Consider the following 17173-nt stretch of genomic DNA (forward strand, 5'->3'; position numbering starts at 1 on the left):
GCTGGTTCACATAAGGCTACGTAGCAGTGGAGGTATTTCAGTCCTAGTTTTGGTTGAAAGGCAAACGTGTTTTTGAGATTTGTATTCACACTAAATCATATGATTTTTCAGATGTTTGGAATCTAAACATCTAAATATTCCTAATGTAAAAATGTAGGACTTACTGTCCAGGTATGTGGTGAGCTTTGAATTCTGAAGAATATTTTGTGCAAAATGTGATAAAGTATATTTAGTTTGAAACCAGGGCCATTACTTTTGAGTGAATAAAGGTCCTGTTACTGTTTCTTATTTATTTCTTGTGAGCTAGATTATTATTATTATTTTTATTGGTGCAAATCATGCTGATAGGCAAGTGTGCAGAATATAATATTATCTTGTAGGGGCACAGAACAGGTGGCAGTGTGGCAATACAATAGTTAAACTGGGAGGTGACAGTGGAGCTGAGGGGGAGGCAGGCTGTGCTGTTACGTTCTGCATCTTGCATTTGTACATCCACTGTTTAGCAGCAAGACTGAGCTCCTTTCTCTGCAGAGGCAAGAAGCATCCACCCACTTGGAGAAATTACTTATCCAAACACTACATATAGACTGTCCCCTGACCACAGACTACCCCCCACCCACTCCTCATCCACCCACCCACATTTCTCCTGTTCTTGGTACCTACCAGCATGGCTGAGACTACTAAAACCCATGTTATACTGCTGGCCTGCGGCAGCTTCAACCCTGTCACAAAAGGACATATTCAGATGTTTGGTGAGTCTTTCTTTAATGAGAACCTGCCTGAATCCTGTCATTACAATTTCTTTCTAATTTTCCTAATTTCTTTATATATATATATATATATATATATATATATATATATATATATATATATATATCCCTCTGTTCTATCTAACTGCTCTATATTTCTGTATCCATTCATCTATATTTTTCATCTTCTCCGTTCTTCCTTTAATGTCTCACTTGTTTTCCTATTAGTCTTGCCTATTATCTTTTTCCCGTTGCCTCTGCGTTGCTGGCATTGCTCCATGATGGAGGATGCAGAGTCAACAGATCCCCTCAAACCGCATACTGTAAAGAAGGGTCAACACAGAGTTAAAAGGATATATATCTTTTCCCTGTGTAGATGTATGAATCAATCATTTTTTCCAGGAGGAGTACATGTGAATGTCAGTGAATTATATTATTTAGAAAAAAGAAACCCCACCAAATGTAATGTCAGTGAATTGCCTTCAGTCATTCATTAGTTAAAAAGGCAATGTCACCAGGGGAAGTGTTAACAGCCTTTGCAGGTCTCCAGGCAGCGAGAGGATAAAGGAAGCAATTCTGAGCATTGATGAATGTATGCATCATTACAGATGATAACAAAGAGATCCCTCTGCTATGGTTATTTGAGTGAAAATGGGGTGGGTGTATGTCTGTGTCGTATTATATCTAGGGATATAATCTATGTGTTATATACAATATGTGTGTGAGGTATATATAGCTGACGAACAAAAATCACAAATTTAAAATCAGTAGCATTGGCCAGAGACAGTCTTTCAGGCTACATATTCTTTTACAAACTCTGATATTGGTCCCAGAAGCCCCCAGTTCCATATGCTGAAATCACTCATTCATTCACCCAGGATGAAACTTATGGTTATTTGAATTTTTACATCTCTTTGCACACATTTTATTTATATACCATCTTGTCAAGCCATAGACCGTACTTCACCGTTGTTTTGTACTGTGCTTTTATCTTCTTAAATCACAGGAATCATATTACACAAACGTTGGGTTTGCTTTTGGATACCATTAGGTTAATATTACATATTACTTTTTCCTGGAAATGTTATGGTGATAAAATGGTACTCCATTTGAATCCTATTGCCAGCTAAAATAGGAATAGGATGGTGTTAATTCTTCATTGCTGTTTGTGAAAAAAAACTTTTTTGTATTGTTGGGACTTTTACAGGAAAAGCAGAAAATAACTAAACAAGGGAAGTACCCAAAGGGCCACTCCTATTATTCTACTAGATAATAATGATTGCATTGTTAGAAAAAATTATTGCTTACATATTTCTTTTTTTTTTCTCTTTAATTTACTTACATATTTCTAAATGTTTATAGAGCATTTCTATGCCCATTATACAATATTTGTTATTGAGATTTGTCATCATAGCTTAGAAATCTAGAATTTTGACAACACCGAGGCAATAATCTGGTGAAATACGAATTTGGAGAGGCTTGGTCATATTGTTACTAGTTAAGATTATTAGAGTATTCTTACTGTGATAACACAGGTATATGTTACCATTTGTTATAAAATATAGGGAAAACTGTATCCCCTATTGTAAAATATTGGGATGTTATACTGTAATTCACAATGAGTTCTATGACCATATAAGTGAATGAGGTAAAAGGTTGAATGTTTTTATACAGGTCACAGAATTCCAAGGTATAGTCCTGCATCGGGTCGGGTACCCGCAGAATACCTGCAATATGATCGTGACTCAGGTGGCGAACACTGCGGGATACAGGCCGGGTTAAGTTGGGTTGGGTTTGAACATGGATAAGCGGGCCGGGTCAGGCTTGGGGAAAGCGGGTATGCGTTGGGTGTGAGTTTTAAAAAACAGACCCGTGTAGGTCTATACTTCAAGGTAACTTCTAATGTCATCTTATTTTACAACACTTGAATCATTATTTTTTTTATAATACATACGTTTTGTTGAGTCATGTGACACAAAAATGACCTAACTAGTCACCAACTGATGACATGAGTTAGCACTGTTTATATAGTGAATAAAGTACCCTTTATTTAAAATATTATATAATAATATATATAAGGATATTATAAGTCACAGAGGCCATATAAAAGAACAAGGCAAAGTCAGAGTGCCTTTATACAGGTTGTGGAACTCCGAGGTTACTTCTAGGGGCCGATTCACTAAATTCGAGTGAAGGATTTCGAAGTAAAAAAACTTCGAATTTTTTGGGCTACTTCGACCTTCGACTACCACTTCGAATCGAGGTATTCGACCTAAAAATCGTTCAACTATTCGACCATTCGATAGTCAAAGTACTGTCTCTTTAAAAAAAACTTCGACCCCCTATTTCGGCAGCTAAAAGCTACCGAACTCAATGTTAGCCTATGGGGAAGGTCCCCATAGGCTTTCCTAAGTTTTTTTGATCGAAGGATATTCCTTCGATCGTTGGATTAAAATCCTTCGAATCGTTCGATTCGAAGGATTTTATCGTTCGATCGAAGGAATAATGCTTCGATCGTACGATCGCAGAATTTGTGCTAAATCCTTCGACTTCGATATTCGAAGTCGAAGGATTTCAATTCCTAGTCGAATATCGAGGGTTAATTAACCCTCGATATTCGACCCTTAATGAATCAGCCCCCTTATATCTTCATATTTTTCAACAAGGGGAAGTTTATTTATTATAATACACACAATGACCTCACTAAGCTCCGCTTATAACTGATGATATCACTAAGAGCCATTTATAAGGATACAATTTACAGGCTATTCATGGCCCTTATCTTGTCATTCTAGCAATAATATAGTATCAGTACTGAAAACCTGAGATATCCTGTATTTAGTTTTTTTGTTGCTTTGCGTTATTCTGAGAGAGAATACATTTTTGTGGGTTTTAAAATAAATGTATGATAATGTGTGGCTTTGCTTTAAAGGGAATGCTAATGTAATAAAAAATATAAGCAACTTTGCAATATACGTCAATTACAATTTTTCTATGGTTTTTAAATTATTTGTATATGCATTGCTATTGAAAGCAGGATTTGTCTGTCCCTTTCTATTCTCTGCCCTGATTGCTCAGACTGTTGATACAATGTAAGAGAAGCCAGCTGATTTACAGGCCTGTTTTTATTGGGGAACTTAGACTTTTGCAACATTGTAGTAACAACCAGGAGTTAAGCAAATGCTGCATTCAATAGCAATTATTTTGACAAATAGCTTTAAAAGCACTGAAAATAAAAGTATATTGGAAACTTGCTTTCAATTATTCTTTTATTAGGCAAATTTTTACTTTGGGATTGACTTGCCCTTCAATCTCTTTTTTTGAGGTGTGTGTCTGTAACTTTACATTAATGTTGTAAAATATGCAAGATACATTTGTATTACTATAATTTCCCTCACATTTCTATAATTTCCTGTAGAACTAAAGGTACAATCACTTAGTGGGTGCCAAATTTTAGGCACCCCCAGTGATTATAATCACTTACCTAATACCCCAGGGCAGTGTTTCTGTTCTGTAGATGCTCCTTGTTACCATCTTCTTAGACTTCTTTGTTCTTCTCTTCCAAGCAGGCACATGGGCAGTAGAGTGAAAGCTGGACTTTTTTCATTCTATTGCACGTTTGCCTGCCAGAGGCTGAAGAAAAAAAGACAGAAGAAGATTGTGGCGAATGAGCTTTTACAGGAGTACTCTGGGCTGTGTAGTTTTTTGCTAACAGGAGCGCCATCCCAGGGTATCATGTAAGTGTAACATTGGGCACTCCCCAGTGATTATACCTTTAGTTTTCCTTTAATTGCTATAGCTGACATCAGAAACCTACCACCATTATCCTACTTATCGACACAAGTAACCTCTTTTAACTTGAGTTATGGGGTTTGTATTTGCATTGCACTCTTCAGTGGTGAAGATGAGAGCTAGAATTTTGAGAGATGTTATTTCAGCTGTATCAGTAGTTGAGTGGTGCATCTGGATAGTGCATTGGTGCACAGTGCACAGGTGATATGAGTGATGCATTTTTCTGTTTCAATAAATTTTTATTCATGTGTTGTACAAACATCAATGTAAATGTCAAATAATAATTGTAATACAATTAAGAAGGTTTTGCATGTACAGTATATCATTTAACACACATCTTATTTCTTTTGGTTTGTGTTACAAACTGTAATCAACAACCGTTTTGTACAAGAAAGGAAAAGGAAAATAAAATAAAGAAAAATACACTAGTGACTTTTGTATATAAAAATCGAGCTTCATAATAAAGGACATTTTTGCATTGCTTTGCTTGTCTTGTGTGACGTATTTAACCTTGCTGACTATACTTTAATATACTATAATGTATTATATAAATCCACCCGCACTGTGGACATATGACCTTTTCCCTACTAGGCTGCTACGATCCCTGACAATTTCTATAAAGAAAGTATATTAGGTGGGAGGGTGCCTTGGTGTCTATAGTCTATCCAGGGTTGCCAAATATCTTGGAAAATCTGACATTAATCAAGGTGGATGCTTGCTAATTTCTCGTTAACAAGAATCCAATCTAGTTTTGTTTTGATATTTTCATGCTTTAAGTATGGCGATTTCCACGCTTTAGCGATTACTTGTCTGGCTGCAAAGAAAATGTGATTCAACAGACGAACTTGTTTTCTAGGTACACCATCAGGAACCGCTCCCAAAAGAGCAACATATGGGTCTCTTTTTAGATTAACACGTAAAACAGAAAAAATAAAGTTATAGACCCTTATCTAATGACTTTTGGGCACGTCCACCATAATAATAACCAGTCCATTTCCCATTTCTTAATATACAGTATCCTAGATCTAATACTTGAGCTGGGTATTAAATTGTATATATAAGATTGAAATAGCCCCTTTAGGGGCTATCCCCCTAGTGCACCACCTTTCATAGATAGAACTAGATATCTTGTGTGCATCGGTAGAATTCCAACAGCTCTGTATGAAATGCATGATTTGATTGGCTTGGAATCTTTCTGTCTGGGAGTTTATATTGATCTATCAGATATTTTATAGTATATGGGCCTCTCGGGGATATTAAAGACTTCACGAATATCAGTCCATTCTGTATCCACCACTGAAATAGGTTTTTCTGCAATCCCGGCGGGAAAGCTGGATTACCTAGTATAGATGTAACCGGAGTGTGTGGGGCAATAAGTGCATGAATACACGAGATTCTATCCCATAGTTGTAAAGAATGCTCTAAACTTGGGCTCAAAGATTTGCGTCAATGTTTTTTGGGTAACCATAGAAATGTTAAGGCATCATATGGGGATGTATAGGCATTCTCAATAGCAACCCACTGAGGGGGGACTAAAGTGTTATGTAGGGAAGGAAGTTGGCTTAGCTGTGCCGCCCAATAATAGCTTCTGAGATTGGGTAAACCTAGTCCTCCTTTAGAGGGAGATCTATATAATACATTTCTAGCAACCCTGGGAGCCTTTTTATTCCATATAAACTTCAGTATCTTAGTTTCAAACCTTTTCAAGTCATGAGGGTTAAGTGGAAGTGGAAGCACTCTAAAGAAGTACAAAAGTTTGGGAAATAACGTAATTTTTATTGGCCATATTCGGCCTATCCACGATATGTGATATTTACTCCAATCTTCTAACCATTTTCCTAATTTATGATATATTTTGGAATAATTTATATCATGTTAGGTGCTATTGTTAGTGATTAGGTGAATACCTAGGAAGGAGACAGATGTTTTCTGCCATTGAAATGCGAAGTTGAGGGTGAACAGTTTAGTGGGAATCGAGTTGCACTCGCACACCCTGGCCTTCAAGTGTGGTAACCCCTGGTGCACAGCAATGGAGGAATCCCCCCTTGTTTCAATGGATCCAACAGAATTCACAGGCACACAGGTACTGCTAGCAGGGTAAACATTGCTAATTTATTAAGTGGATTGCAGCATGCAACGTTTCGGGGCAACCCCCTTTATCGTTGCATGCTGCAATCCACTTAATAAATTAGCAAGGTTTACCCTGCTAGCAGTACCTGTGTGCCAGTGAATTCTGTTGGATCCGGTTAACAGTTTAGGCACATCCTGGGGGAGTCTTATGTTGAGAGCTTCTGTCTTTCCCAGGTTAATTACCAAACCTGAAAGATTCCCAAATTTTGTCAAGATGTTGTATAAATTAGGAAATGATGTCATGGGTTGTTTAGGATGAGAGTCACATCATCAGCAAAAGGCTAATTATTTGTTGTCTGTCATGAATTTTTAGGCCTCTGATGTCTGGATTAGTTCTAATTGCCTCTGCCAGTGGTTCGATAGTTAAATTGAACAATAATGGGGATAAGGGGCATCCCTGTCTGCTGCCCCTTGCAATTGGAAAGGTTTCTGACATGTTATGGCCAATGCGAACTCTGGCTGTAGGATTAGTGTATACGACTGTGAGCCACAGTAAAAAATTATGGATTTCAGAAAAGTCCATAATATCGTATCAAACGCCTTCTTAAAATCTAGTTTAAGGATCATAGCAGGTTGGGCGCTTGACTTGGCTCGGATATCAATAGTATGATTCTCCTGACTGCGTCAGATGCCTGACGGCCTTTCACAAAACCCACTTGATCATTATGGATTAGATGTGACATAATGGAACCTAGTCTAGTAGCTAAGATTTTTGCTAAAAGTTTAATGTCAATATTCAGTACTGAAATGGGCCTGAAATTCTGACACTCTGTTGGTTCTGAAGATTGTTTGGGTATAGGCAAAATATTAGCCAAAAGTGAAACTGGGGTAAAATGTTCTCCCGAAAGTAGTCCATTAAACATACGGGGCTAAGATATGGATACATTTTTTATAATATATGGCGGAGTAGCCATCAGGCCCCGGGTGATGGTTTTAAAGTAGCCACTGCCAAAATCACTTCTTCAATTGTAATTTTAGCCTCAATTAGTCTATGTTGGTCAGGGGTCAAGCAGGGAAGTTTAGATTCCTGTAAAAATGTATGTATCACCATTTCTGAGGGTTTAAATGTGCTGGAATAACATTTGTGATAATAATTTAAGAATTCCTTCACAATAGCTCTCATTGATCTAATTATCTTCCCTGACGGCCCTTTAATCAAAGTGATTGGAGAAAAATCTGTTATTAAGCCGACGAGCTAACCGTGTTGATTTGTTAGTTTGTGTATATAATCTTTGCTGGGACCATCTCAAGGCTTTTTCCGCACGCAAGGTTAAAGCTAAATCCAGTTTGGATTTCAAGGCCTCTATCTGAGCACCCAGAAGTGGAGTAGGCCTATCATTATACCTGGAAGATTCTTGAGCAAGCTCTTTCATTAATTCAACAATTTCAAGAAATCTCCCTTCTGGATAAGAGTAGGTGTCTTGTATCTGTAAAGGTAACCCAGCTCGTATATAAATTGCTACACCTCTGGTTTTATTATCGCCATTTGCTAGATATACCACGGGGTATTTTTTATGAAGAAATTTTGGGAAGGATTTTTTGGAAAAGTGCGTTTCCTGTAGACACAATAAATCAGCTCTGAGAGAATTATAATACATAAATGCTTTTTTCCTTTTCACTGGGCAATTGAACCCTTGTACATTGTGAGATAGGAGTTAACGCCATTGTTAAATAGTGTATAGCATTTTAAACCGGTGAAAGGTGTTAGTAGCAAAAGGCAAAATCTCATAATCACAACATAGTTCAGCAATGTCTTGTGTTTGCAGTTACCGTAAAGCCTGTTAGGTATAGATCTAAACAAAAAATAACTCAGAGTTGTAATAACAATATAAAACAACATTAACCTATCAAGGACGTTAATCCAACGGGTGTCAGACTCGCTGCACACCTTGGATAGCGTCATGTAGGGGAAATCAAACTCCCTGGGTCCTTCCCAATGTTCCGTACAGAGAGGCTCCTAATATCCAGCTGGTATATTAGTCAATAAGTATATGTCAGTTCAGATAAACAGTAGGTCATATTTGGCACATTTTGTTGTAAAGAATTGCTGGCACATGATCTAATTTCAGTTCACATAAGCTCTCAGAAAAGGAATAGCGTTGGTTATTAAATGTGAAGGCCAAGTGAAATGGGAATAGCCATCGATAACGAATGCCGTGATGCTGTAGAACATGGACGATGGCAGCAAAGGATTTGCACCTCTGTAATGAAGCTAGTGCGATATCCACGTAGATTTGGTATTTAAAGGTCTTATATTCCAGGTTCTGTGGAGTGCGTGCTGCTTGAAGGTCCTTCACTTGGGTTTGGTGGTAATATAACCTGAGGATAATGTCCCTAGGTGGGCCTTCTTGTGTTATGGGTCTAAGCGCCCGACGGACCCTGATGCATTCATACCTCTCCGCCGGCAAATCTGGTAATAGGGTGGAGAATATCTAGTGCGTCAAGGCTTGTAGGTCTGTCTCTGATTCCGGAATACTGCAAATGCGCAGGTTATTGTGGCGGGACCTGTTATCCATGTCCTCCATTTTGTCCATAGCTTCTTTAAGTTGCCCTTGAAGCTGTACAATGTCCTGCTCATGAGCGTCCAATACTATTACCACATCATCCATCTTTGTCTCCATTACGCTGGCCCAACTCATGTATTTGACCTGTTATTTTAGTTGTTATATCTGTGGCTGTTTTAGCGAGTTCTTGTTGTAATAAAGCTTTAAACTGCCTTATTAGGTCTGGGCCTTGGGCTACTCCTGAAGGGGGTGGAAATGTTTCAAGTTGTGAGTCTGTGCCCAGCCAAGAGTCTTCCTGCGCCGCCATTTCTGCTGAAGAGAGAGTCGGAGGCCTTTTTAGGAATGACACAATAGAGCCTGTTGCGCCTTTGGCCGACAGAAAAGGTTCCTTTATTATCTTTTTGCCATCTCCTATTAGCCATCCGATTACTGTTTGGTGGTTAGGGGATCTTTCAACATTGATATATTAAGTCCAGCTCTTGTGGAATTGAGGGAAAAGGCTTCCATGGACGAGGAGCAATCTTACAGCACCGCCATCTTGGATTGCGCCTCACGTGACCCCCTCGAGTGATGCATTTTTAAGTAATGATAAAACACTGTACCAGACTGCCCAAAAGTGTCTTTACTAAGTTACATGCCAATTACTGGCAACTGCTTGTACAAACATTTTTCAGATGACAGTTGCCTGGAAAAACAAATTTTCCCCACCTCTATGTCTGAGGCACAACATTTCTTTCAATATTTCTGCAGTTCTTAGATGTCACTAACCTCCCCACATACTCTGTCCTTCTCACCCTTATCCAGATCCCAAGCATTCCAAATAATAATCCTATACCTATAGATCATAATAGTCTTTGTTATTATACTCAAATGTCATCCAAGCCATTCTGAGGTATTAATAGAATCTGCCATCACATAATCACCCAGCAGGGCATTCCACAACCTCACTGTGAAGAACTTCCTTATGCTGCGTGGGAATGAAAACAGTTCCTCAAATCTAAAGTGGTGACCTCTGGTTCTCCGATGTTTTCTATGGAAAAAAAGATCTCCTACTATCTGTCTATAATCCATAGATTAATCTTATGTGCTTGTAAAGATTAATAGTGTTCTCTCATAAGCCCCTTTTCTCCAGAGAAAACAACCCCAACCTTGCCAGTCTTCCCTCATAGTTTGAGTTTGCATTTCTTTTACTAGTCTATTTGCACATCTTTGCGTTCTTTCCAGAACTGCATTGCATAATCAAGGTTTGACCTTACTATGGATCTACAAAGTTATATTTTCTCCCTCAAATACAATAGTATTTGCTTTAGTAGTTTAGTAGTAGTTCACATAGATCACATCCACTGCCATCCTACTATCTACTCACCTCTTCAATTAAATTTGTCTGGCAAAGCCTTAAAATACTTCAATATAAACCTAATAATGTAACATTTTTTTTCACTTCTCTAAAGTCAATATTAGCCATTCTGTCTGGTAGCCAACCACCTTTCACTTATCTTGGACAAAGTTTGGGGGTATAGGTGAGTTTAAGAAGGGGAGCGCAACATTTAAGAACACCAACAATTTCATTAAGAGGGACACATTCTTGAGTTTCCAAGAGATTTCAAGATATTTCCTACATTAGCTATATTTCCTTCCTGCCGATACAATCCCAACCTATGTATTACCATGCCACATGTATTCTGCATTTTGTATATATTATTTTACGTTGTTGCATTGAATTTGAGAACCCATACTCTGACCCACGTGTATTTCATTTATCATTTCTAGAGTGTCAACTCTGCTGCAGTTTATGTTATACAAGCAAGAATTGCATAACAACCTTGACTCAGAATGAGAGCATTTGGATATAGTTTGATATTACCTGTTTTGGTGAGTGTCACAAAAGCTAGAAAATGTTATGTAGGAAGGATAGAAAAAATGTACTATATGTCATATTCAATTTATAGAGTATTCCTTCTTCATTCTGCCTACTCCTAACAATCAAGGTTTTGGAACTGAATGATTTCCTTTGCTAACAAATTTATTTTATCCCAGAACTGTCAATCATAACCAGGCTTTGTCGTCTCTCAGCAATTAAATTATGTGCTTTATTGACGCTGAACGCGGATTGATAGTTCTGCTTCCATAAAGGTTGTTTTGCACCTGGAAGAACCTGTCTTAGGCATGTGACATTCTCTAACTTCCAAAATAATAAAGATGCCATAAATCAAAAGCTAAATTAATTGCCACATTAGTCAGAGTGTTGCAGGGGTACATTGCCTGTGATTTATGGAGGTATATTTCTTTATGGTCTGACATATGTTTGTGAGGATATTGCTCTACTGTACATGAAATCTGTTAAGATAAGTACACTGTTTTCTAGCTTTGGAGCTGAATATTTATCTCTAAAATTATTTAGAATATCTAGAAGTTTCATGGTGTCCTTGTTAGTTCTAGTTATTGACTGGAGGGACTTGTGGAGCTTGACATTTTGATTTTGCAAATGCCCCAGGGAGGTGGGGAAGATAGCAAGGTTGTTATATCAACCTAGCAATAAATCACAAGACACTATTGCTGGATAAGTGCCAGGAAATCAATGATTCAATATCTTACTCCTTGAAGCAGGTGTTTTACTGTAGTAGTAAGTAAACAACCAAATTTAGCTAAAGCCTTTCTTTCCCTACCCCCAACTTGGCATTGCAAGATACTGGTACGACAAAGATACGACAAATGCATATGCATTATTAGAACTCCCTTCTTCTTTGGCAACCATTTCCTTTTCTGATAAATGGAAAACAGCTTTCTTATAGCATATTTCATTTAAGGGAAATATGAGGAGTACGGAAGTCAGGATTCCTGGAGTATAATGGAGTTTGCCTTATGGTAGACATTTCCCATTTAGTAGAAAGGGAAGAAGCTGCTGTTAGAGAAAGACATTATGATTGTGTTTTTTCCTGAAAGGACCACAGAGATTAAATATACTTGTGTGCCAACAACCCAAGTCATTTTCAGATTTGGGAAAGGCGAGAGAGAGAATGCTAATACTCTCCTACAGTACAAGACAAAAAAGTTAATTGCAGGAAACTGTTGCTGCTCTATAAATACACTGAAGATTAACTAAAACTCCTCTATTAAAAATTCTTAGCTTACTAATTGCTTATAAGCGCCAGAACCATAGAGTGTAATACAGATTTTACTTATACACCACTCATGTTAACATACCCTATCCCATAAAAACAAAGCACAGTAATTGTGCTTTAACTATTGAAACAAAGATTTGGTAATTTTCCCAGGACCCAGGACTTTTGAACTGGCCATATATGGGCATATGATATATGTATGAACCTGAGGGGCCCCTCCAATTACTGTGCTTTGTTTTTATGGGATAGGGTATTTTAACATCAGCAATATTGCAGCTCTAACTATAACAGGAAGAAGTATAGATGCAAAAGACAGGATTTTACATATGAGCTGCTTTATGCAATATAATTCTATAGAAACCTACATTGTTCAGGGGTATAGTTTTCATTTAAAGGAGAAGAAAAGCTACAAAGGCAATTTATTGCCAATAGATTAGCCACAATAGTGCAAGCTAGAATGCTATATTTATTCTGTAGAATGTTTTACCATACCCGGGTAAAAGGCTCTAGAAGCTCTCTGTTTGTTTAGTATAGGAGCTGCAGTATTAGGCAAGTAACACCAAGCTGAGTCTCTCCTTGCTCACTTATAGCTCTGGGCTCAGATTACAGCAGAGAAGGGGGGGGGTAGAGGAGCAAACTGAGCATGCTCACGCCCAGGGCAAGGAGGTTTAAGCTGAAGGCAGGAAGTCTGATACAGAAGCCGATGTATACACAATAGAAGGGAAGGAATGCAGTGTTTCTTTTGTACTCAGAGCAGCACTACTTTGAGGGTTTACTGGTATATTTAGGTGGACCTTTCAAATAAGGCTTACTTCGTTTTAACCTTTCCTTCTCCTTTAACTCTAAATTTTTCTCAGTGCTCATCTACTGTGAATATAAAACAGCATGAAAAATCTGTGTTTTAGATAATAAATTATTGATATAATGTGTTGATCCAAATTTCATGTTAAGATTAGTTCTAGATGTGTGCTGTATTAACATAGAAATATAGTAATTTATAATATACACCATTGCCAAATGATGCACTGATATTTTCATTCTATACATTGTAATGTCTGCAGATAGAGCTATAAATCATCTAATGGAACTTGCTACCTGTTTAAAGTAGATTCTGGATTTTTCAGCATGTCTTACCTAGGATGACAATTCCTATTGTACAAGTGCAGCTGAATGTCACCAGTTGGTATCTTTGTGAGAAGACCATAGGAACAGTCTCCTTTATAAATGCAGTCCATGCCCTCATCTTGGTTTCTAGTATGTTAAAGGAACAGTAACACCAACAATGTATGGTTTCCCTGCACTTTCAAAACTGGTATGTTTGCTTCAGAAAAACAATTATAGTTTAACTAAACAAGTGGCTGTGTAGCCATGGAGGCAGCCATTCAAGCATAGAACACAGAGTAGATAACATATGTTCTGAAGAATACCATTTTATACTATAGATCTGTTATCTGTTGTGTATCCTGTGCCTTTTCTCATTTTTCAGCTTTGAATGGCAGCCCCCATGGCTACACAGAAGTGTAATTATATAAACTGTAGTTTTGTTTCTGAAGCATAAATGCCAGTTTTACCAGTGCAGCACAATAGGACATTATATTTCCATTACTTTAGGACACTTCCATTTTTTGGTGTTACTGTTCCTTTAAATCTACAATCAGGAAGCAAATGAGTTAACACGAATTAGCCAGATTATATACAATATGACATGAAATCTGTCATGCTATTAGATTCTTTTGGTATTAATAAATAATGAGATTGGAGTTGTACTCAGCTGTGAAGGAATATGTACAGCAAGCTCAGGTCATCATTTATTAATAACTAAAAATTGGTATAGTTTCATATGTCATATTCCCAAAGATAGGAATCTAGAAAATAATCCTAGATATTTTATATAAATGATTTAAGGGCCACTTAAATTAAATAGATGGCAGAGGGGAAATCAGGGAGGCAGGGCCCCCATCTTTATCAAAAAATGTAATATTTCAGTCTGGGAAGCTCTGCTTTCCTTAATTTGACCATTTCATTTACTATATACCTAGATTTAAGATGGTCATTTGTTTGGATTTCTAGACTAGTTGGCAAGACTTGCATTTCAGACAAATTATGTTAACAACACAATTCTTTTCTTTTGATATGGATTGCTTTTAAAGTGTATGATAGTTGAAAATTTGTATCAGTATCATCAATTAGATGCTATTCCACATGGCAGCCTATAGACTGTGGCCAAATATCAGTCAGTATTCTTATTAAACCTGAGTTTTATCTAGGGATGCACCAAATCCACTATTTTGGGATTCGGACGAATAATGTATACTTTGTGAAAGGTTCGGGCGAATCCGGAACGGAATCCAAGGAAGAGTTAAAGAGAACTGTGCATGTATTGTGTCGTCAAAATTTTTTTACTTTCTTGTTTGTGTGATGAAAAGTCTTTGGTAAAATCTAGGAAGGCTGTAACACTCTTTGTTTCACCTTATCTGTCCCTTATAAAAATGTTAGGATTACTACTTATAATGCCTTTCCCGAGGAAATAATCTTCAGTGAAATCTTTTTAAAAAAAAACTTTAAATAATGTCCCCACTTCATTTGTCAAACTTACAGGCTTGACCGCAGAATCAAATATATTAGGCCTCCAATGCATCAACAAGGAGGAACTGCAGCCAGGTTAAATTGGTTTGCTTGATCTGCTTTTTTGCTTTCATTATATTAATTTATTTATTATTAAAAATATGCTTTAATCAAACATTATGTAAGGAACCAAACGAAAGTTTGTGCTGTCTAAGCACATTGCAGTACTAGCTTACAAGTTTAGCGTTACTCTTATTAAGTCACATATATTTACTCATATATATTTAAATATATACACACACACACAATATTCTATAGTTTATAAATAATAAAAAATTCTGCGGACACAACTGTCTCTGGTAAAATCCTACATGGGATTGCTGCAACTCTCCACACAACATGCCATATCAGCATGCTTATTACCCGCTTCTAGATAAGCAACTATACCATGGGGCAGATTGTTTTTATAGGAGACATATGGGTGGCCACAATTTTTGTAGCCCCCCCCCCATTCTCTCCGATGGCAAAAGCCTAGTTCTCACGCATGTGCTTGTCAGGCAGTCAACTGGAAACATGGCAGTCTGCATTTCCAAACAACAATCTCTTGACAAGTGCTTGAAATATGATGTATTGTAATGTTTTCTTCTGGCATTTATGTTCTTTCTCTAACAAGTGAACCTTTTGTGACCCTACTGAATGCAGGTTTTCTGATTCAAAACTTTCACTGACATTATCTGTCAATTCAGACTATGGGCTAATCAATTAATTGGCAGGCTAATTTCAGCCCCTACCGCTGGCAGTCCCTTCCTCTTCTGTTTGCGTCTGGAACCATTGTGTCTGCTCCAGCGAGAACATGCTTGGTGGATTTTGGCAAAGAAACAGGAGGCTGATTTCAGCCTGTGTGGCGAGGCCAGACATGGCGTTTTTACTGTTGCGTTCTTAAAAAGGAGCGCCTGGGCATAAATACTGAAAACCACACGCGAAAGGCAACCTGTGTTTTTCAGCACGTAGGCTTCTTTTCCCAACATGCACTTCTCATTGTTCTGGTTCCCCAAAATTCTTTTAACTCTACAATGATATGAGGAACAACGAGTGTCCCAAACATTTGGTTGCTCCTCTATTAGGATGATCATTTGTTCTGTATCAAAAAAAGCCTTGGAGGAAGACATCTTGGAAGAATTTCAGCCGAATAGAAAAGCAATTTACATGCAAAATGTACCCAGACTGATCATCAATACACAACATAATTCCGTCACTGGCCTAGTATGCCGTAAAAACGTATATCTCGCGAGAATTTGCCTGCCATATTTAAAGTGGAGTTCCAACCGTGAGGATCCCACAGTAATAATTTGGTATTTTCTTGACGTATTGCCGTTTCTTCTGAAAAATGTGAATACTGGTGTCCCGTGGCAGATTTTAGGCTCGCAAGCCTTATGAGAATTGCCATAGTGCATATTCCATTACTTTCAGTGGTGGTGCATTTTATGCGTATTTCCGCATTGAGAGCACCTTTTTAAATATGCAACGTAAAAACGGCATGTCTAGCCTCGCCCTAACCTAAAATGTAAAGAAACTTGTGATCACTCGTGTTTGGGTTAGGTACTTGACAGAGTAAGCAACCAGTAACAACCTTTAATGCAACTAATTATTGCACAGATCAATCTGTTACATAACTGATAAATAGTATTGCTAGTGTTTTGTACCATGTTGGATCACATCTGAATGTTTCCCCATTTTTCCAGCACTGTGGAATTTGTTAGAGATTTTGTAAATAGATGTTGAATAATATCCTTATAAAGAATGTTTGGGGTAGCAAAAGGCTGCCACGCTTCTATTGCTTTTATAAGCAATGCAATTTCTTGTGCTTGATGCATGAGGCTTGAGTGAGTGTTGCTTACTAGGAGCTATCCACGGTGCTGATCTTTTGAGAAGTGCTTGGCAGGTCATTAGTGAATTTTTATTTTTCATGCTGGAGATTTGGAATACAGAGCAAGTTTGACATTTCATGTGTTTCAGCAGTACTATATATTAATCAATCTGTCTCACAAATGTAAATGATCTTTTATTTGATTTCATTTTCATTCATGTTACAACTTTCTGTTACAGAAAGAGCCCGGGACTATCTGCACAAAACTGGAAAGTTCATTGTGATTGGAGGAATCATCTCCCCTGTTCATGACTCATATGGAAAGCAGGTAAATACTTGACTTACACCCTAATAAATTTGTGAGGGTTGTATTGATGGATTCAGGGCAACCCTTCTACTTAACTGGTGCTCCAACTTGTTTGCCTCAGATTTATAGGCACACTG

At 37.6% G+C, this 17173-nt stretch overlaps 1 protein-coding gene across 1 annotated transcript in view; it reads left to right on the forward strand.

The window, feature by feature from the left end:
* Positions 1–451: 451 nt before the first annotated feature.
* Positions 452–17173, forward strand: part of nmnat2.S (nicotinamide nucleotide adenylyltransferase 2 S homeolog) — a 40635-nt gene continuing 23913 nt past the window's right edge. Inside the window, exons 1-2 of the mRNA XM_041561510.1 lie at positions 452–752; positions 16969–17057. Of these exons, the coding sequence (XP_041417444.1) occupies positions 668–752; positions 16969–17057 (174 nt within the window). The 5' untranslated portion in view covers positions 452–667. The remainder of the gene's footprint in view (positions 753–16968; positions 17058–17173) is intronic.

This window comes from Xenopus laevis, chromosome 4S (assembly GCF_017654675.1).
Source record: "Xenopus laevis strain J_2021 chromosome 4S, Xenopus_laevis_v10.1, whole genome shotgun sequence".
Classification (NCBI taxonomy): Eukaryota; Metazoa; Chordata; class Amphibia; order Anura; family Pipidae; genus Xenopus; species Xenopus laevis.